At 44.7% G+C, this 22,150-nt stretch overlaps 2 protein-coding genes across 2 annotated transcripts in view; both read right to left on the bottom strand.

Moving 5' to 3' along the window:
* Positions 1-656: 656 nt before the first annotated feature.
* On the bottom strand, positions 657-17,388 carry bsg (basigin). The gene is made up of 9 exons (XM_035414873.1): positions 17,166-17,388; positions 10,780-11,130; positions 7,639-7,807; positions 6,665-6,753; positions 6,096-6,238; positions 4,800-5,073; positions 3,171-3,195; positions 3,005-3,078; positions 657-2,278 (listed from the first exon to the last, which is right to left on the bottom strand). The coding sequence occupies exons 1-8, from the start codon at positions 17,227-17,229 to the stop codon at positions 3,018-3,020; spliced, it is 1,176 nt and encodes a 391-aa protein (XP_035270764.1). The 5' UTR covers positions 17,230-17,388; the 3' UTR covers positions 657-2,278; positions 3,005-3,017.
* A 1,759-nt stretch (positions 17,389-19,147) lies between these two features.
* LOC118224499 (E3 ubiquitin-protein ligase RNF126-like) overlaps positions 19,148-22,150 on the bottom strand; it is a 10,016-nt gene continuing 7,013 nt past the window's right edge. The window contains exons 8-9 of the mRNA XM_035411961.1: positions 22,053-22,150; positions 19,148-20,837 (exon numbers count right to left, since the gene is read on the bottom strand). The exon at positions 22,053-22,150 is cut by the window's right edge and continues 18 nt beyond it. Coding sequence (XP_035267852.1) covers positions 20,688-20,837; positions 22,053-22,150 — 248 coding nt within the window. The 3' untranslated portion in view covers positions 19,148-20,687. The remainder of the gene's footprint in view (positions 20,838-22,052) is intronic.

The raw sequence follows: 22,150 nt of genomic DNA, 5'->3' as shown, positions 1-22,150 counted from the left end.
TTGGCTTTGCAGAGGTTAGGTCAGAATAGTGTTCACTGTGCAAACTGTGTTCTTGGCTAGAAATAGCTGTACAAAATAAGTATTGTACCTTACTGAACCTGTGTTTAGTAGTTGTCTATGACCATGAAATGCACTTTTTGTACGTTGCTTTGGATAAAAGCGTCTGCCAAATAAATGTCATGTAAAGTAATGTAAGGAGGTGGTTACGGAAAAGAAATCTGCATTTTATTATGTAGCATAGCCAAGTGTTTTAGAGGCAAGGAGGGAGAGGCTTTAGCCTGTAGGACTGTCCTCTTCATGATAGAACACCCCCGACAAACTCCGATTGATTGACTGGTTAAACACCCAATCAGAAAGTGCACTCTTCCCAACTGGACCGCACCGCTCGGGCGCTGAAGTGATCTCCGCGCCAGGAGACGGATTTACGTTCCCTCCAACCCCAGCCACCCTTCCCAGTGAGGCGACCAATCGGCAGGGAACTTACAGCCGTGTCACAATCCTTCGTCGCCGGTGGAAACGGAGCCCCCTCGGTGGTTCGATTCTTCAGACGCCGGGGGGGGGTCGGGGTTTTAAAAGAGCTCACGGAGCGTCTCAGCAAGCGGACCAGACAACAAGCGTCAGCACAGTGCAGCACACGAATCTGACCCACGCCAAAATCAAATCAAAGAAACTTTATTAAGATTGTGCAAGTCATTACAGCGGTGTTTTAAGCTATTCGCTCGTGAAGTCAGGCAAAAAATAACTTATGTATATATATTTATATATATTTATTTCTATTCTTATCTCACGTCTTAAGGTTCAACATACGTTTCAAATTAAAATGAAAGAAATGACACACATTCAGACACAATACTAAGTGAATGCAGCTTATGACTTCTGAAATGCCTACCCAAAAAAAAAAAGGGGGGGGGGGGGGGTGAGGGGTAGGGGAGGGGGTTAAAACAGGTGAGTGACAGCTTTCACCAAATCCCCCATAATACCTGCGAGAGTTCAAAGAGTTCCTTCATAGGCCTTCGAACCGAAATTAGCATACTGGAATACAGCAAGTATTACTGTTCTGAATTTATAAATGATGATTTGTTTTGCAAATCAACTTTTCAAAAAGATGCCCAACACCGCCACCCCCCACCCCCTCCACTTGGTCCATTTATTACCACACCGAAGATATTCGTCTACAAACACGACATGAAGCGGAGGCAACATGACTTGAGATCATCTTACACCGTAAAACAACATACCAGAAAACCAACTTAGAAAACGATAAAATGGAAAAAAAATGTCAGTGATTAAAGGGTGTTAAGAGTATGTGCCCAATACTGGACTTAACATAGTATTGTTAAACATACACTACAAAGACTGCTGTGTGCAATTTGTAGGTGCTGCACTGTATTTTCTGAAATACTTTATAATTAGTATCATAAAGGGAAATAAAGATTCCACATTAAGAGTAATCAGGTGATGTTAAATAAGGCTTTCAATAGAAAATCCTGCCACTGTGGTTAGGTTAGGTTAGGTTAGGTTTCTCAGTGTCCATACTTCTACAGCAGGGCTGCCCAGCCCTGTTCCTGGAGATGTACCGTCCTGCAGGTTTGCACTCCAAACCCTAACAAAAGCACACACACCTCATTCAGCAGCCAGAGATGTTACACCGCTGATGAATCAGGAGAGGCAGGTGCGCCTAATTTTGGATTGAAATTGAAATCTCCAGGACGACGGACCTCACCGGAACAGGGCTGGGCAGCCCGGTTCTACAGCCACAAGGGAGTTTTCGCGTCGGCGAAAGACGAATACACGTAGTGGAGAGGATTCGTTTCGCCCCGCCCGGGACCCGTGCCGCCACAGGTGACCCAGGCTGGCACTGTTAGTGCACCGATACACAACGGCCGAGGACAAGAGAGGAAGCAAACAAAACAAACAAAAAAAAAAAAAGTCTAAATCCACCAATATACCCACTGCCACAGATATACTGTATATATAATTACTACAGTGGCTTCACTATGAACGCACAGGTTTTCACTAAGACGATCATGCAAAGCCGATTCACACAGACTTCCAGTTCAAACACATTCCATGGAAGCACATTAATATTGAGAAAAGTAAAAATTTGAGAGGGGGGGCGGGAGAAGAAAAAAAAAACAAAACAAAACAGAAAAAACTTGTATTTCAGGACACGTATTCTAAAGCAAGAAGATGTCAAATTGCAGGGTGCACTAGATCACGTGCTACTCAGCAACTCAATGCTTTACTTGGACGTCTTGTGTAGTAGTCATCAGGACACCTGCAAGGAAACAGGAAGCAGATGAAGAAAAATAAAAGGTTGTCGCCATTTTCTGCACGTCTGGACAGTCAATATTCAGTTTGAATTACCCCCACCCCTACAGGAACACACCCTACTCTAGGGGTTTCCAACCACTGAAATGTAGCAAGCAACAAAAAATTACATAATACAAAATTAAAGAATGGCCATTAAGCTCTAGGCACTAGGCTGGTCAATACCACCATACCACCATATTTGTCTTTACACGTTAAAATGTATTAAAACAGAGTTTTCAGCCTGGCACACTAGTATGTGTGGTAAATGTGGTACAAGAACACTGTCTGGGGAGGCTGGTTTTCTCTCTCTCTCACTGAACTCCATCAGTATTCCCTCAGTATTTAACGAGCGTGCTGATTGGTTAAAGCGTGGCCGCTTATTTGCATGGAGCCAGTCCGCCCACTGCTGCTCTGTGACATCATCAGTTCTGGCCTCAGCCGGCTAACGTTTCTCTACGTTCAACTTCAGGTCTCACGGCAGCTAACGTTAGGCTCTGACTGCCAGTCAGTCAGTCTGATTGGCTCACAGCAAACAGGAAGAACGGGGCGGATTTCTTAGGTGGATTTCTGAGTCATTACATCTTTGCATGTAGCTTTTCCTGCCTACTGACAGCAGTTGTACTATAATCACACGGTAGAAACAGCAGCACAGCGCACAGACCCGTCCACTACGCGACCGGGACACACCCACCTCCTTCATTCTCTTAATTGGAGTTCCTCTGTCGCACGTTTTTCTCTTTGTGGTTGGTGGAGGAGTTGCTCTTCCTGCAGAAAGGGAGGACATTTCGATCAGATCGCACACGTCGAAAACGCTGAATCGGTCAACAAGTGGAAAACGACAGGAAACGTTTACTCACAGTGGGGCGGAGCCTGAGTCGTCATCTGATTGGCAGCCGCACGGAACCAAGAAAACAGGAAGAAGACGACGAAGTTGAACCAGTGCAGTGTACGGAACAGTGAAATCTACCAAAGCAGCCGTGAACTCAAGCACAAGCCTTGGAAAATGGAGCGCATTGGTAATTTGATGGAGGAACCAATCGCTGGCCTAGAAGCACAAGGTTCCTGGAGACTCAACTGAGGGCTGTATACCTATGAAGCGCCCATATACTGTAGGAATACATGCCAAATTCTTCCCTATCATCAGCGCAAATCATTGTAGATATGTCTGAACTCATACTTGAAAAATTACCATTACTCATTAAATTATAATAATCTTATCACACCACTTTTTCTCTCCATATCCTTCAGAATTCAAAAATTAGATTGTTTTTAATGTGAAAACACAGTAATGAATCTGAACTCCTTAATCTCATTAAGAGGATGATGAAAGATCATGCAGTTAACCTTGCCACGACAGTATGAGCACAACGCTGCGGTCCACAAAGAGTTAAATAAATACGCTCTGCCGTGAGGGACAAACGTTGAGCAAAGAGCTTCGATGTGATCGCCGAGACAAGATCTGTAACGCACGTGAGCCCGCCCACAGATTCTCCACCCCGAGTGACAGATAAGACCCATAACATCCCAGTGACGCCACAGTCAAAATGACTTCTCATGCAAGTTCACTATCTCAAGATGCAGCTTCGCATGCACAATGACTCGGTTAATATAAAAATATATACATATATATGTGTATATATATAAAACAAACAAAAATGAAAAATGCATTGCCGTTCTACTTAATTGAACGTGATCAACCTATGTCAGATGTGAAATCAACCCTTTCACTGGTGATGGATAAAAAAAAATCACATTAGCTAGAGGAATAGATTTGTCACAGTATCAGGAATACATGAACTGGAATCCATTAACTGGGAAGTTATTGTAAATTGACGTTGGGGCCAGTAAAACCAGTGAAAGAGTCACGCGTTTGGCATTCTCTGTGAGTGGCTGTTCTGTGAAAGCAGTGCATTCAGGCTCGGACAGCTCCGCCACGTTATCTCAGATAAACCACTTCAGTCTGGGTCATGCAAGTTTTTTGGTCACTTACCATAACGTAACAAAAGCAGCAGCAAACAAGGAAATAAAAATGTAAATAATAAAAAAAACTGGCCTAGCGGAACAGAACTAGAAGTAAAACGTTATAGAGAGACTGAAAAGGGTGAGAACGAAAAACAGACAAGAAACGATACACTTCAGTGCAAAACAATTAAATAACCATTCAAATCCTTAATACTGGGAGAAGGGTAAGTGTGAGGCACCGTGAAACGTTATTGGCCGCAATAATTCTGAGGCATTGGGGATTCCTCCAAGAGACGATCTGAGTCGAAGGGCAGTGCAATACACAGCTTCTACCACTAGAGGGTAGTATAAATTAACATAGCCCGATTAGCAAACGTGTATAAAAGTGCTTGCACATTACATGAACAATCCTTGTTTCGTTCATCCATGTCCAATGACTCCACTTGCAATTCCCCCCCAAATTCATAAAAAAAACAAAAAAAAACAAACAACCAATCAGAGCAACCCGGGACTGCGACGCGTACCGTCGTTAATGTCGTCTGGCTTTCTCCTCTTCTCGTAGATGAAGATGATGGTGATGAGGACGATGACCTCGGCCACGATGCCGAGGAAGGGCCAGAGGGCGGCCAGGCGGCTGCGCACGCGCAGGTGGATCTGGTCCGAGGCCCAGCCCATCTCGCCCTCGCCGTAGCACACGTAGTCCCCCATGTCCTGCTGGATGTCCAGGTCGTAGATGTACAGGGTGGTCTTGTTGGGCGTGCTCTTGATGTCGTACTTGTCCGTTCCGTTAACGATGGCCTGGGGGGGGGGAGACACGCGGTGGGAGGGGGGAGGGAAAAAAAAGCGCAATAAGAGCGTGAAACGCACGGCTTTTACCCGTGATGATAATCTCATCCCCCCCTCATAAGAGGCCCGGGCGTTTTTTCTTAAAATCCAATCAAATCACATTCCATTTCCCCTACATTTAATCCAGACGTCCGTCATTACAGTCAGGGGCGTAGCAGGACCGCTAAGCGGAGCGACAGTTTGGACATTTCAGCACAAACCCACGCAGGAACCCTACGCACGATGGGTACACAGGGCTGTACAAACTGTGCAAACACAGAGTGCGTAGCTTCAAGCCTGTGCCAGCGGTAAGAGAGACCTCATTTCAGGTAGGGAGCAATAAAAGCAGCCGCATTACAGTTATTCCGTAAAGCACACAATGGCTCGTGTTCTCAAGAGGGGGGGGAGGACAGAAAAACGAAAGAAAATGGATGAAATGAACTGCACGAAACGAAAGTAATTTCCCCCATTAGCCAGGTACGGAGTATCAATAATAATATAATATAAAGGATTTTCTTTTTTTTTTTTTTTTTTTTTTTTTTTTTTTAATGGGCACCATTCATAATGACAAAGCAGTGCTTTCTCTCTTTATAACTACCAAAGGGCCTGAATTGTGAATGGTGTGATTAGGTAACGAGGGTCATGAATGTGGCTTTATTTCACATTGAGAAACGTAGGGAACAGGAGCGTGCTGTGGCTGGCTGATTTGGCCAGGAAAGGTTGTTTGGTGGGTTTGGCCTACAGTACAATGGATAAGGAGCTAGGTCTTGCAACCTAAAGGCATCAGGTTTGATTCCCGGGTAGGACACTGCCGTTTTACCTTTGAGCTAAAGGTACTTAACCTGCATCGCTCCAGTATCTATATCCAGCTGTATAAGTGGATGGCAATGTGAACGCTATGACGGAGATGTGCAAGTCGCTCTGGATAAGAGGCCTGGAAGCCTGGAAAAGGTTTTTTTTTTGGCGGATTCGGGGGGGGGGGGTAGGCGGCGTACCTCTTTCTCCCCGTTCTCCCCGCGGACGGCGTACCACTTCCAGTCGGTGGGCAGCGGGTAGCTGTGGCTCACGCACACCAGCGCGCCCTTGTCGTTCTCGTTGCCGTGCTCAGAGTGCTTGTACGCGGCGACGTGGAGGGGAGCTGGGGTGGGGAGGGGAGGGGAGGGGAGGGGCACAAAAATATCCCTTTTCCGTTACTCGCCGGATGCTTCAGACAGACTGCACAAAGACTGCCCGGCACACTCAACACCACCCCCCCCACCCCCCCGACACCCCCACCCCGATCGCACCCCACCGCTTCAAGCCTGAACAAAAAAACCGTGAATTCACGGAAGTGTGTAGCACATCGCGGCTCTGATACCGCAAGGAATTTCGAGGGCGATCGAGGTGCTGCTCTGATAAGATCGCACGCGCAAATATTTGTTTGGCGCACAGACGCACAGACGCACAGAGCTTCGGTCGAGCCGAAAGCACTTGTCCAAACACTGAGCGCGCCGGACGGCCCTTATCGGACACGCTCGCCCGATTCGCGGTTGTAACGGGAAAATCTTGCGAACGGAATACTTACTTTTCACCAGAATCTTGTTGCTGACCTCTGGAGTGCAGAGAAAGACACAGCTGTACTCTCCTCCAGAGTGGCTGTCAATCTTCGGCATGCTAAAAGAAAACAACAATCGTCGTTACCAAACAAGAATAATTACCGCTTCAAACCTGAATGGGTTCCCACTACCGCCCTGGACAATCTGTTTCCTTTAAATTCCTTCGAACGCTTCCGACCAATCAAAGGCGTCCTGCCAGTGACTTCACAGCACAATAAGCCTCAGATGTTTTACGGGAGAGGCGAGGCAGAGAAGGCCTTCCTGCTGACGGATTCGGGGGTGAAATAAAACGACCGACCGCACGCAGGCGAAACGAAGCGGGCGGCTTCCCCCGCCGTCGCAACACAATGGCGCACTCGCCATCGGCCCCGGGGGGCCATTTCCCTCCGTTGAGGAATGGAGGCCAGAGCCTAGCAGGGGGCTAATCCCGCCCCCGCCCAGCGAGGGCTACAGGCGCGTCCGCCGTGTCCGCCATGTCCAACCTGTCAGGCGTCGCCCGAATAAAACGCACAAGCGGCGCCGCCGATGGGTGCGGGGACGGCGTGAGCGCAGGAGAGAGGGGCGCTGGCTCATCACGCCAAATATCACGGCACCGTCGGCTCGTTGGTCCCTGCGCCGTATCTGGAAGTACTGCGAGTTCAAAAGTACAATTCTTCAGGAGAAACCGCCGTTCTATTCATTTCTATTCATTTTAATCTCCTTAAAAAAGGAACAGTATTGCTCAGCACAGACCACATATTACCAACGTGACGCGCGTAATCTAGAAAGGGCCGTTGAAACATCCTTATTGCCTTCAAGCTCATAACCATACAGAGTACAATATAGAACCCCCCCACCCATTTCACAAATGGATTCAAATTCCACAAAGATACAGCATAGAGGGGATGGGTTTTCCCCAAACAAGTTAATTTGTTCAAAAATAAACGACAGCTGGTGCACATACTTGTACTCGATGTATGTCTCTGAAGTGTCCACCTTGGTTGCCTCGATCACCTTCCCGTTTTTGGCCCAGTAGTGACCTTTGACGGCCGACAGCGGGTTGGTGAGGTTGCAGGTGAGAACCGCCGAGGTCACATTGTTCACCTCGGGAGGGCTGATCAAGATCAAAGGGTCTGTGTTGACACAACACGAGAGGAAGCAGTCAAAACATGCACACAGAAAAAACACAGCAGGCAGGTCAACGGCTGTTCGTTAGTTTTCCCCCCTTACCTTACTTTCTGTGTGAAATGTTTTGACTTACCGTCAAGAAAACAATAATTTTCTTTTTTTTAACTATTTTTAAAAGAAAATCATTAAATGGAAACATCTGTGCTCTGGATCTTTTTTTTTTTTTTTTTTTAACCTGACAAATTGTACCCCCCAAAAGATACAAGGATAAATGTCCAAACACTAATGTTCCACCAACACAAAAATTCAACCCCTGTAACTGCCTCAACACAGCTATATGTTGCCTGCCTTTCAACTTTGGCAAGAAGACCATTCACAGATTGCAATAATACTTTACAGTTACTGCCTCCGTACAACTTTTTACAGAAGGCAAGATCATTTTCCTATCTAGTTCACTTCTTCAATACAAGTTTTGTATACAATTTGTGTGTGTGTGTATATATCGATGTGTCTCTGTATACACATTTCTAGTGCCGAGACACATTAAAGTCAAAACCACCAATCTAGCAAAAATTACAAGCTGAGAGTAGAAAAAACAAGTGCGGAAGAGTTTCATCAGTTCTGGACAGAGACCAAAAGGTGTGACTGAGGAAAGGTTCAGAGGCTCCTGGAAAGGATCCAGGAATAAATCGGGAAGTGTGTGGGAATTACATATGGAGGCTACGCTAACAGCGGATTGATCCAGGAATAACCGGGAAGCGTGTGGGAATTACAGAGGGAGGCTACGCTAAGAGCGGATTGATCCAGGAATAACCGGGAAGCGTGTGGGAATTACAGAGGGAGGCTACACTAAGAGCGGATTGATCCAGGAATAACCGGGAAGCGTGTGGGAATTACAGAGGGAGGCTACGCTAAGAGCGGATTGATCCAGGAATAACTGGGAAGCGTGTGGGAATTACAGAGGGAGGCTACACTAAGAGCGGATTGATCCAGGAATAACCGGGAAGCGTGTGGGAATTACAGAGGGAGGCTACGCTAAGAGCAGATTGATCCAGGAATAACCGGGAAGCGTGTAGGAATTACAGAGGGAGGCTACGCTAAGAGCGGATTGATCCAGGAATAACCGGGAAGCGTGTGGGAATTACAGAGGGAGGCTACGCTAAGAGCGGATTGATCCAGGAATAACCGGGAAGCGTGTGGGAATTACAGAGGGAGGCTACGCTAAGAGCGGATTGATCCAGGAATAACCGGGAAGCGTGTGGGAATTACAGAGGGAGGCTACGCTAAGAGCGGATTGATCCAGGAATAACCGGGAAGTGTGTGGGAATTACAGAGGGAGCCTACGCTAAGAGCGGATTGATCCAGGAATAACCGGGAAGCGTGTGGGAATTACATATGGAGGCTACGCTAAGAGCGGATTGATCCAGGAATAACCGGGAAGCGTGTGGGAATTACAGAGGGAGGCTACGCTAAGAGTGGATTGATCCAGGAATAACCGGGAAGCGTGTGGGAATTACAGAGGGAGGCTACGCCAAGAGCGGATTGATCCAGGAATAACCGGGAAGCGTGTGGGAATTACAGAGGGAGGCTACGCCAAGAGCGGATTGATCCAGGAATAACCGGGAAGCGTGTGGGAATTACAGAGGGAGGCTACGCTAAGAGCGGATTGATCCAGGAATAACTGGGAAGCGTATGGGAATTACAGAGGGAGGCTACGCTAAGAGCGGATTGATCCAGGAATAACCGGGAAGAGTGTGGGAATTACAGAGGGAGGCTACGCTAAGAGCGGATTGATCCAGGAATAACCGGGAAGCGTGTGGGAATTACAGAGGGAGGCTACACTAACAGCAGATCGTGAGGACTACAAGCAGAAGCAGTAGCCTGCTAACATCCAACGGGCAGCTTTGATCTGGTTGGTTAGGCCAGAGGAGGAGTTAAAAAAAACGTCAGCCATCTTGCGACAAATCTCACGCCATTTTAAGGGTCAAACCGTACACTTCAGCGGACAAAATGGGTGACGGAAGACTGTGCCGCAAATCAGAAAATGGTTAACGGTTCTGCAGTGGTTAACTGGACTAAGGGGCGGCTAACTTCAGAGAAAAACTGCTTCAAAATAGCAGCAAAATCTAGGCACAGCACACCAAACAGCAGTGAAGTCTAAAGTCTACAAATGCCAACCACATCATTGCCTGCTGTCATGTCCATCTATCAAAATGTCTCTATATCATATACAAGCAATGCACTCACAGCGGACCACAGTTAGACCACCTTCCCCCCCCCCCTTTTTTTAAAAAAAGAGAACATGACAGTTTAATGACACACTTCTTAAACAAAGAATGTTGCCGCTCTCTGTGCAAATTTCATGCCATATGATCAATATCACTCAATAAAACGTTCTCCTTTTGACTTTTCACCCCAAGATATTGCAGGAAGTCCCTGGCCCTGCACTGGACCCTGATAAGGCCATGAATAGGCATCACATTTGGGGAAGGGGGGAGGGGGCATCCGAGAAGGTGACGAAGCAGCAACAGAAATGGACACATCTACTAGATTCCAGGCAAGCTCTATACAGGAACAGCACCGGGAATAAACTAAAAAACAAGAAAACATGCAGTTTCCTCTGCAGTTGTTAAACAAAAAAATTATTTTTATTTAATTTCTTTCCTTTATTTATGCAGGGAGGTCCTACAGAGACCGAGGTGCCCAGCCAAAAAAATAAAAAAATAAAAATACAGAACAGGTGGGAAGTAGGTCCCCTGATCAGGTGCATATCAAAAACCACAGAGGAACCATTCCTGCCGCCCAGCCTACAAATACTGCTTAAACATGCCAGCGTAACAGGGGGTGTGGGGGGGCTCTGGGTGAGACTGGAAAGGTTAGGGGTTCAAACGGGGGGGGGGGGGGGATGGTGGGGTCTGACAGAAGCGCGCCTTCCATTTTGAAGAGAGACCCTGGCGGTCTGGGGACCACCACTCACACTCGAAAACGATAACGTTAGCCTGCGAGCGGATCCACTTGACTTTGGGGGTCTTCCGGAGGTCGTTGCGGTCCGGGTCGTTGGAGGCCCGGCACTCGTAGGTGCCCGTGTCGCTGGGCGCGAGCTCGGAGACGCGGAGGGCGCTGGTGGCGTGGTGGACGTACGTGGCGTTGATCCGCACCCGGTCCCCCCACGCCCCGTCAAAGAGGTGGGTGAAGGTCTCGTTAGACTCCTCCCCCTCGATGTACCACCACTGCACCTCGGGGATGGGGTCGCCTGTGACCTCACAGTGCAGCTCCGCACTGTCCTCTACCAGCTTCATCTGGGACAGGGGGGATTTGATGAATCCCGCTAAAAAGGTTGGCGGGGGCCACGTTTATTTGGTGAGTTGGGGGGGGGAGGCCACGAGTGTTTTTTTTTTTTTGCGATTTGGTTTGAGCGAATGAGATGATTGGTTAGTCGTCATATGGGTGGACGGACGATGATGATGATGATGATGGTGTGTAATGGCCAATGCAAAGGCAGGCAAAAAGAAATGAAAAAAGAAAAAGAAAGGTTATTAGAGAATGAGAAAACAGGCAAAGGCATAAATCAGAAAAGGGCCATGGATTTAAGTATCACTCAAAGTTCACAGCTAATACACTGAATGCTCCAAGTGAGCTGAAATGCTAAATTACTTCCTTTTCCTAAAAACTGAGGATGATAGTCAAATCCATGACAGAAAGAATGAGAAAGCAGAGCATGAAAACATATCAAGACAAGAGACAAGTTAAAATGGATGTTTTAGAACAAGGGTGTCAAACTAAATTCCCCACAGGGGCCACAACATCTGCGGGTTTTGTGGTCTCAGGTGAATCAGCATCCAATGAAAGCCTTGAGAACAAGGCGTCATGGATTCTTTAGCCAATTAGTGACTTGGCTAAATGAACCACCGGTGCAGAGAACACGCCCAAAAACCAGCACACAACACAGACCTCCAGGAATGGAGTTTGACACCTGTGCTTTAGAACATACTTTCAACTGAAAATAAACAAGCCATGTAGATGCGTAATGTGAACAACCAAATCAGAGCAAATGCAACCGTGGGCTTATCCACCTGTATCGAAGGGATCCATTTTGTCTTCATATACCTCCATTTCACAACCTTTGTCGCCCGGTCAGGTAAATGAACATTTATTCACACCCAACCTGCGAATTTACACCCACCTGGTGTGATTATATCCCAGGCTCTCTTCTCCAGGGCCTAGATATTCCTCTGTCTAATGCAGTTACTAAGAGATCCTGCCCAGTTTAACCCTTTTGGAGAGTATGTTTTTTTTTGTTCTAGAACTGCATTGCTTTCTATCGCCAGTAGTGATCGTTACATCAGCGTTAGAATGCTCAGTCATGAACATTCTAATCACATATTTATTTGTGAACTTACATTTTAAAGGGTTACAACACTCAGAGGAATGTGGTTTCTCATGGTGCAGTATGGGCAGTGCAGCTGAAGCCCCCCCCCCCTCCCCCATCGGGCCGTTTCATTGAAATTCCACACTCAATCTTAAGACAATACACTGAGAACAGAACTTGGGCGGAACCTCAACGTGCAAGGCCGCTGACATACACATAAATCTGAGGAAGAAATCGCGCGAACAATCCAACAATCCGCCTCAGATCTAAATTCCAAAGAATTAAAAAGAAAGCGAGCAGAGCGGCAGACATTGTTCCGGCTCCAGAGGGTGGTTCAGGCAGGCCCGTGAGTTTTCCCCCCTTGTCCAGAACAATGCGGCCGATTGTAGACGGCAGGAGGCGCGGGCGGAGGGGAAGCGAGCTCACAGAGGCCTCCCGAACCCGGGGATAGCAGCGTTCGGGCGGGACAGGGATCGATCTCGCTCTCGCAGCAGCACGTGGACCCGGAGCAGCCAGCCTTTCCGCTGGCGTGAGGCTACACCGCCGCGAGCCCTAGACACCATGTGACCTTTCGCCGGGACTGGCCGTTGCCAAAGGTCACCTTCACGCCAGTTGCTATGAGACACAGCTCTCTCCCTCAGCTGCACAAGAAGGGAGCCAGTGCGATTAAACAGCAGTGCTGTGTTCTTAATGTAGTCTTTTTTTTTTTTTTTTTAACTAACAGTTAAAAAAAATTATGCACCGCAGCTGTTTACCAAACCCCCCCCCCCGGCCCCCACCCCCACCTGACCCCTATTTAGAAAAGATTTTTTCCATTCCCCTTCACATTTGACCTGAATGCAAGTTGGACAGCTTAGCCCAATTCCACTGTGAAAGAACACATTCTAATTTAAACGTGCAAAAGCCAGCTACGGTAGTCAGGTAACAGCTTTAAGAGAACGGAGTTGGTCAGCTATATTTATATATTTACATTCAAAGGAAGACATCCAAGGGGTCTTCTCGCAATGAACCTGCCACTCATAAGGTTACTAAAAATTGACTTCACGCGAAACTAAAGCAAAGTTGTGTTAAATTTTGAAAGTCAAAAAACAGATCACATTTCATCAAATAATTAGTCCCGCAAAATTATAATTGTGGCTTAACTAAACTCATTGCTATTGGTCCGCTTGGGCCTAAACTCTTCGGAAGACAGAAACGGTCAGCTCTGCTGTTGCTAATGTTGTCAGCGGATTGACCCCGTGTAAAAGTTCATTCGCATAATCATTAGGGACAAACTCCACTGAATGACATACCCGTCCGCTTGTCGTGAGTTTGCAACAAACTGTATTTTCGTGCTAATGGCAGCTGCCATTTAAAACGAGCCTAGCTTTAGCTGCATTTCAGTAAAACCCTGAAGGAAAGCTTACAATGAGCCCCCCCAAAAAGAACAATTGTGTGTCCGACAGCCCCTCTGAATGAAATACAATTAAAAATTGACTTGATTATATGAACGGTGGTGCAAATTCAAACATAACACTGGCAGAAGAGAGCTTAGTCAAAAACCTGGATTCCGACACTGTAAGCCAAGGCTTCTTTTAAAAAAAATATTTTAAACTACATTGACTTTTGTACCTCTGTTTTCCTTCACGGGAATGTCTAGCCAGCCATTACAAGGATGTGCTTACACTGCATTGCTAATTTGCCAAATATTAATTTTTTTTGGCAAGAAATCGTTTCAATTTTAAATGAAGTGGCAGAAATTTAATGTTCAGCTTAGTTTTAAGGGATTTCAACATAAATCACTGTTCTTGGCACGCCAGAGACCAGTTATACCCTTTTCATCCAAAGGATGATCAATAATTAAACTTTATTTGAACTGCACCTTCAAACAGTAAACTACCGCAGTGTTTTACATGAACAATAAAAACCGAAATAAAACAGAAAACTAAGAAAGAACAGTCATAGATGAGCAAAGGTGGCACTCAAAATGCAAACCTGCTGCTCCACGGGTCCTGAAAGTGTACCCTTAGGAAACTCTGGCAAGTGTTGAATCACAGCCAAGAAAATGCATATACTGTAAACAAAGTGAATTTACACTGGCGTCTTCGTGGAAAAGCATCCAAAGGAAAAAAAAAAACTGGGGAATTGATCAAATATCTATTATGTTCTTAGACTTTAAAACAATTTTCAAATAAATAAATAAATTTATACTTCTAAATACTAGGGAATATTGTGTTTGATTGAACAAAATACATTTCTGCATTGCGTAGTTCCCGACAAGTAGCTGTCCTAAAATAAATTGGACGAGATTTATTTAACGAACCAGAGATTTATTTAACGAACGAATGGAACACGTCTGTAACCCTGCAGCGGTTGTCCGCGCGACTCCACCACAGTGACTGTGCATCACATCCGCCAATGCTGTACTCTTCCCGACCTCGTTAAACGGGAGAAATAGACAGCAGCCCGGCTGCTATCTATAACCCAATTCTGAGACCGAAGTTAGGTCACAGCCAATGACTGAACTCGAGGGAAATCTAATTTTACTCCTCGGGGCTGCCAGTAGTCCTGCCTGGGGGGGACACTCCTTGAAGGCATTTTTGTTGACAGTATGAGTATGAAGTCCCATCTCTGTCACTGCGTAATAAGGGCACATTAAACGTGTATGTAGGGCTGTGAAAACCAACCACACATCCCGGGTACGATGTCTCACAAAACCGTACAGCCTGAAAGATGAGACCAATTATTTTCCATTGCTGTTCTAGAAACCCCTGTCAAGGCAAACAGCATTAAATTAGCCGGATGAGCTTCATCATGACAGCGGGAAGCTGTTTTGCTGGGAAAAAACTCCTGTTCAACGTTCTCAGCTCATCTTCCTCTGCAAGCTAATTTTCCATTGACTGAGTCAGGAGTACGTGCTGAGCGAGGTTCATTTTAATTACACTAAAAGTCCTCTCTTTCGTCGGTTGTGACACAACCATTTTTTCCCCATTTAATCGAGAGAAGCAGCTTACAAATGGATTAACTGGAAGCGTCGCAATCATCTAAGTCCCAAAGCAGGGATGTAAACATCCATCCCACTAACGTTACATCGAAGCAAAAACAAACCTTAGAGAAAGATCTCACAAGTAGATTCTTCTCATTTTCCGTGACCAGGTGTACACATAACCGGCAACGTTCAGTAAGACTATACACATCAATTCATATTTCCAAAATTACTGACGACGCCACATTTATTAAATCTACAGTATAATCGACGGCAGCAAAATAAATTAATGCGTACGGGAGGATGAGTAACATGATGGGCCCCAGCCATTTTGAAGCCCCGGATGTTGCACAACTATCTTGTTCGCCGGCGATGACTGTCATTTGAGGTTTCAAATTAGTCTGAATTACCAGCTGACTGGCAGCTTGAGCTCCCCGGTTTAGAAAGTTACTGCAGCTTTTTTTTGTCAGAGACACTCTGTATTAGTGATGCTGGAAGGTTATAATGAGCTTAATCTAATCACATGGCTTCTTGCATCTCTCGATGGCGAGTTTTCATCACGTTGACAGCATTCAGCGCAGGTCAACTTCAAAGCGTAACGCACAAACTGTTAAAGCACGTCCGCAATAACCAACACATTTGCGATTATATTAATTCCGGCTATGTGAAAATAAAAAGACAAGAGTTCGTCAGTAGTAATTTCATTGACAAAGTCACCATTACATAGTAAACGTCAGCACCACATTTGTCCTTACATAACTAAAAGCTCCATAAAAATAAACTGTATTGAGTAAGACCACGACCCCATCTGACAGCTCACGTGATAAACGCATATAAATGTAACGTTAGTTAGCTAGAAACCATTTAAGGATAGCCGAACTAAAATGGTGTACAACTATGGTTAACTGAATGAAACCCTGGTTGTTTTTCAAGCGAAATCCCTAAAGATTATACATTATTTGTTGCAAAGATGTCGATAAATGAGGTGCTATGAAATTTTCGTTTTAAATGCATAGTGCTTTCTTAACGTAGTCAGCCAAGACATTAGAACAGCACACATTTCCATAACACCGAACTGATTTCAGCTGTTTTAATATGGGGGAAATAGTAGCTAGTTGGTCAGCGATACCTAGATAGCCATTTCTCCGTCAAACTGGTCTGGTCCGGTTTTACATCAACGGGCTAGCAAGCAATCCGACCAGATACTTTAGATCACAGAGGACGTCAATCATGCGCATGGCTCGCTAAATATTTTAAAACTAGCGATCAACTAGTGGCTAGCTACGTATCAAACAGATGTTATAGATGTTCGTCAAATACTATTGATCTTTCCATTTGCTGTAAGAGTCAGTTTTCAACAGAACCCATTGTACATTTCTACAGCTAATTAATGGTAGTGGTAGCTAAGCTACAGCAATGGCACAGGGTCACGTGGTCTCCGCCAATATTTAGCCGGTGAACTAGCTATCGATAGCCTAGCGCAGTAAAACACAACGTTAGCTACCAAAAGGCTATGTGTATTCAATATAACTCCTAAACAATGTTAGCAGTAAAAAAAACAAGCTGTTAGGACAACTTGCACTGACGTTAAACATGCAAATTACGTAGTCATGTCAAGCTGTAACGTTAGGTGGCCAATTATCTACCTGGGTAAGATATCTGCCTCGTCCTCGGCCATTTTAACCGGCTGTGTCAATTTCGACCGGTGTCTTGTCAAAAACAAATGGTCCAGTTTCTTCAGATTACCTCATCAGCGATATGGAGCTAACGTCCAGAGAGGCCAAGTTATATCTGTTTACATTAGACTATAATTGTCGAGTGATAAAATTGCTAGCTAACTAGGTAACGGTAGATAACTAGTGATTGCTTAAAATAGAGCATTTCGTCTGGTCAGCGTTCCACTGTCATGAGAATAAGCTTATTCAACGGTATGTGTAGTTATAGCTGGCTGAAATACGTTAGCAACATCACATCAGAAATATAAAATAGATATCATAACTGTTAGTACTAGCCAAATAAAACACCTTACCTGTCAGGGCACTGGCTCTGAACAAGAACATCAGGAAAACACCGAAAACCCACAGCAGCGCCATTTTCAGGCTTCTTTAGCAAAATAATCGAGAAACGTAGCTTGCTGTGATCTATGTTTTCCCCATACACCAACCCAAATGCACCACTCAGTGGTCTGCTCTGAAATGGGACTATTCGTCGTCCTCTATTTGTTCCTCACGCATGTATGAACCCGCACGTACCAAGACGTCAGGCGCGCACCCCACGTCCGGTCAGAAACAATGTACAACGTCATAACGTACATAGTGGGAGGGTGGTCTATGGTGGCATGCCAGCAGGCACGTAGAGAAAAACTTCATTGTACTCCGACGGTCGTGGTAATTTCTCCCAGTCCCAGACACCTGACTGCAACTACAGAAAACAGTCACTGGCCACGTTTATTGGTTGCACATGATTATTTTGATGTTATTCTGAAAACTGCTTTTAAAAAGCGCTTATTCAGTTCCCGTTTTTCAAGTAATCACTTGCTTGAAAATGCTGTAATTGCTAGTCTAGTTCATAAATATAACAATGTTCACTTTAATCTTTCAATAAAGATAACTATCCATTCACTATGGTGCACACTGTCAAGAATCTACCCTGGTTATATCTCCAAAACTTCTAACTGAAGTTCATTATTTGTAGTAATTTGCTAGGGATAATTGTACTACCTCTTACTCACTCACTGTGCATTTGGATTTTAGCCCAAACTTTTTGTTTTCCCAGCAAATCACTCATGGTATGCCCACCCAATTAAACCCATTAAAACCATATGACAAATTAAATGCAATTCACAAGAAGTGAATTCATATAGGTAAGATCTGAATCACATTCTCCTCCTGCGATCATCTTCATCCCATATGAATCTCTTGCTCTTTTTCTCCCGGGTAGAGAAAATGATAAACTACAGGCTTTTTTCTTAACAGTAATCATCAAATTAAGGGCTCAAACTTGATTGCATGTTAATACCTCCTTGCAGCCAACCAATTACTGGTTTACAGACACAATACATTTTGAGGTCTATTTCTGCACTTTCAAAATGGAGTCCTAGGTTGTGGTCCCTTTATTTTACCCCAGACATCAACATTCATGCGCCCTCTTTGGATTAAACGGCTTCAGTTGCTAAATTTAGCAACTTTATACTCTTCCCTTCAAGATGAACACCTTGGCGATCATGGCGTTCAGCTAACAGCATGGAAAAAGTCCCCAACGTCTGCTGCTAATGCCTCTAGTGTCCTCTCTGGTCATTATTTGCATATTCCAGCAGAATTAAGCCTGCTACATTAAATTACATTACATTACATTTATTTAGCAGACGCTGTTGCTGTGGTGACAGTTCAAAGTGAATACAGCTTGGGTTGCTCTCTAAATTCCTTAGAGAAGAGCATGCAAAGGACTTGCTACTTAAGCTAAATTACACTGAAAGCTATCTATAACAAACTGTAAGTGAACATTCACAAAGGCCATATTTCTAACATTATAATTGAAATTCTGTCCAACAAATGTAGTAATACAAATTCCGCAATACATTTAGTCATCCAAAACCAGTCATTGTTTCTGGACTGACACTTGCGCTAGATCCACGCTGCTGGAACAGCATTACACTGCCACCTGGTGGTGTTCCTAATCACTACCTATTCCACCATTTTAAAAAATCAATATTGTAGAGCTGTGTGGGGTTTTTTTTTCCCATTTTGTAATCCGTCCATTTCAGTATATTACAATGGCATTTCAGTCATCCCCAGTTCCACACTTAATCAAGGCTGTGAATACTAACAGACTGAAAGTGCTCTAATCAGGAAAATTATTCTGGGTGGGGGAAAAACTTTTTTTTTTTTAAACATAAGCAGTTTATACAGGAAACTGGGTCATACAATTTAGTCCGTTAAATACTCGCAAGGAATTTTCAACATGATTCTTCCTGAAGAACTCTTATGAACTGAAGTCATGGAGATAAAAAAATAACAATAAAAATCACAATTTATTGTGCTTCATAATGGGACTTGCAATAGGTTATAGCATCACGAAAAATTAATTGTAATGTAAATGTAAAAAAAAAATGCAGATGTGTGATAAATAAGAACCCTATTAAATATTTTACAAATGGTTTTTGGAAGCATTTTCCATGAGAATGTAGGCATTGGCTTAGTCATCTCTGGAGGCGCGCAATCCTCTTTATTTTCACAACTGGTTCTTCCATGTTTACAACATCTACAACTTATTAATATTTCACTTTTTTTTTATTATGATTTTTACAAAAACGTCATTAACTTAGAATAAGTTAAAAAATACTCGCATTGTACTGAAATTTACTGGATGTGTAAGAAAAGGTACGCGAAAGCTGAGTGTGTGAATGTGACTGGATCGACGCGGAAATCCAGATTGTCTTTCCACTTCTGAAAGGTGTGTCCCCTCGGATTCCATACACAGCAAATACAAAGAGCTTTAAAAGGAAAAAAAAACAGCTGAAAAAGGATGACTCCGACATTAGGTTTTGGCATCGCTCCTTGTATTAGAGGTTAATCACGGAATGTAGGCAGGGGTCATTCTGCTCGAAGAAACACAGGGCTAGATGTGATTGTTCAGCTAATCCACTGTTCTCCGGTTAATCGAGTCCAAAATAATAAACCATTCCACAGAGGACAGCGAAGGCAACTCCGCGACATACCGAGTCCACATTAACCCAATCACCAGGCCCAGGCATCGCACCATCACTGAAGTACCACCACAAAAATGCATCGAAAAACAATATTTTTGATTCTAAAAGGCCAAACAATCTTAAAGAAACAATCAATTTTCAAACTTTATGGAGGGGGGGGGGGGGGGGGCAAAAATGGTAAAATTCTAACTTTAATCAAATGCACACACTCAGCGTTCCCTCACTCCCCAAATATATTCTTGGGTCCTTTGGCTGTACAGACACTGCAACTTACCTTTTTTTAAAAAATATGAATATATGCACACATATATTTCCTCATTGCTGCTAACAGCTGTACAACCAAAGGAGGGTTTTAAGCAAAATGATATATTTTTGTAAGTAAAATGTGTGCCCCTCTACTTCTTAGAGAACACAGGAAAAATGGCTCCATTGCAGGGCACCTCCTGTTCTTTTCTTTCCCCGCACTAGTTGCCCTTCTCAGTTCCTTATCTCTCGTATTCATACATACTTCCTCCCGCAAGGGTCAAGTCCACGCAGAAAGTGACCACTTCAGTGACCACGCACACATTGCAGAAGGATAAGAGTGTTCCTTGTTTTCCAGTTCATTGTGGAGGGGGGGGGGGGGGGGGGGAGAAAAGAAAAAAAAGAAAACAAACGCATGGGTTTCACATTGTCTGTGTTATTTCTTCAGGTCACGCACACGAACTCCAGAATGAGCCCTGAGGGTAACGCGAGGGGCATTTCTCATCGCCTGGGACAGAGCGGGGGGGGGGGGGGGGGCGTTCGGGCGGAACCTTGGGCTGTAGGTGGAGGAGGTACTCTATTTTTTTTTTTTTTTTTTTTTTACGAATTGCTGGAGGTGTTGTCATTGCCGGGCGAGCTGGATGAGGAAGAGGAGGAGGAAGAGGAGAAGTTCATCCCTGATAGACCTGGAGGATTGGTGGCTGTGTTCTGTCCGCTTAGGCTTTTCCGGCACACTGGACACGTGTCGTGCTGATGGAGGTACAAAAAAAAATAAATTGAAAAACAGCGATTAGAATCGAGCCAGTCAAACTCCCATATGGCCAAATATGCCCCTATCTTGCCGTAAGACTTTCTCTGTACAACAGATTGTATTACCTGCCGCTTTACGATCAGGGATGAAAGACTACACTGTCAGAGCTTGCAGAAACACTGTTGAGGTTATCAAATAAATGACTGTGCACAATTAAGCAAAAAAAAACAAAAAAAAAACTATTGGCATGGCTGATCATGCAGTACTCAATTCAGTTACTAAATAATTGGTGTGTGTGGATTTTGAACTACCAAGTGCAGAATTCCAGTTCCAAACAGGAGAAAAAAAAGAAAGGGTTTAAAAGATTTTTTTTCCCCCCCATGTTCCTCTGAGAATGTTCAGGTACTTGTTCTCTGTTGTATGTATATTGCTGCCTTGATTATAAATGTTGCAACAGCAAAAAAAAAAGGTTCACCTTCCTGAACTGCATCAGATTACAATCTGAAATGACGATAAGCTTATCCAAACATCCACCAAGAGAAACCAAACAGATGCAAATCCTCTAACAAAGTTGCACAACTCTGCGGTATGTACTGTGGACAAGACGGAATGCCCACCGTCGCATTACTACGCGTTCCCTGCTCTACTTGTGACCATTTAGCATTTGAGGCTCCCAGCACAACCTGCAAATCTCCAGCCAAGACTGTGGCTGGCCACGCTGCTCTCTGTGTCCCGCACAGAGATGATGATGTAGGCTTTTCTGGGGCTGCTGAGAGTCGGCTAGCGCCCAAACGAAAACACGGCCGACCGCGAGCTCGGCTGTTATGAAAACACCCCACGCCCAATGGGAAAGCCGGGCCTGGGCTAAAACAACCACACCCACGTTACTCACACGGTCAGAAGTCACACGTGTTACGGAATGATTTTCAGCAGGCCCCTGGCTTTTAAACACGACAGGCCCGCAGTTCTATTCCAAACACAAGCGTCTTGAAATTATTAGCCAATCAGTGGGGGGGGGCCTGGTTGTGTAAGATCGTGCGAATAAATGTCAAGAAACACGCAAACATGAAAAATAAAAATAAACACTGATACTAAGCTCTGAATGACGCTCCAGGAAGTGTGATATGTTTATTTAACAACGTGGTGATTAACACTTGGACCCACAAATCTTTATCAGAACGGTGAATTTATACTCTGAAGATAAAACGGCTTACCTGTTCCAGCCAAGGTACTATACAGTCATTGTGAAACAAATGATTGCATGGAAGTTGCCTAACGTTTTCCCCTGCACTGTAGTCCTCTTTACACACTG

Source organism: Anguilla anguilla, chromosome 4 (genome assembly GCF_013347855.1).
Source record: "Anguilla anguilla isolate fAngAng1 chromosome 4, fAngAng1.pri, whole genome shotgun sequence".
In the NCBI taxonomy this organism is placed as follows: Eukaryota; Metazoa; Chordata; class Actinopteri; order Anguilliformes; family Anguillidae; genus Anguilla; species Anguilla anguilla.
The sequence above is the reverse complement of the archived record's forward strand: the minus strand, read 5'-3'. Positions and strand labels throughout refer to the sequence as shown.

What these genes read in the sequence shown, in the direction of transcription:
- bsg (XM_035414873.1), bottom strand. Translation starts at nt 17,229, where the DNA reads ATGGCGCTGCTGTGGGTTTTCGGTGTTTTCCTGATGTTCTTGTTCAGA. An exon ending in TAACGTTATCGTTTTCGAGT is followed by an intron (nt 7,808 to 10,779) that starts GTGAGTGGTGGT and finishes GTGTCAACACAG; the next exon opens with ACCCTTTGATCTTGATCAGC. An exon ending in GACTCAGGCTCCGCCCCACT is followed by an intron (nt 3,079 to 3,170) that starts GTGAGTAAACGT and finishes CCCTTTCTGCAG; the next exon opens with GAAGAGCAACTCCTCCACCA.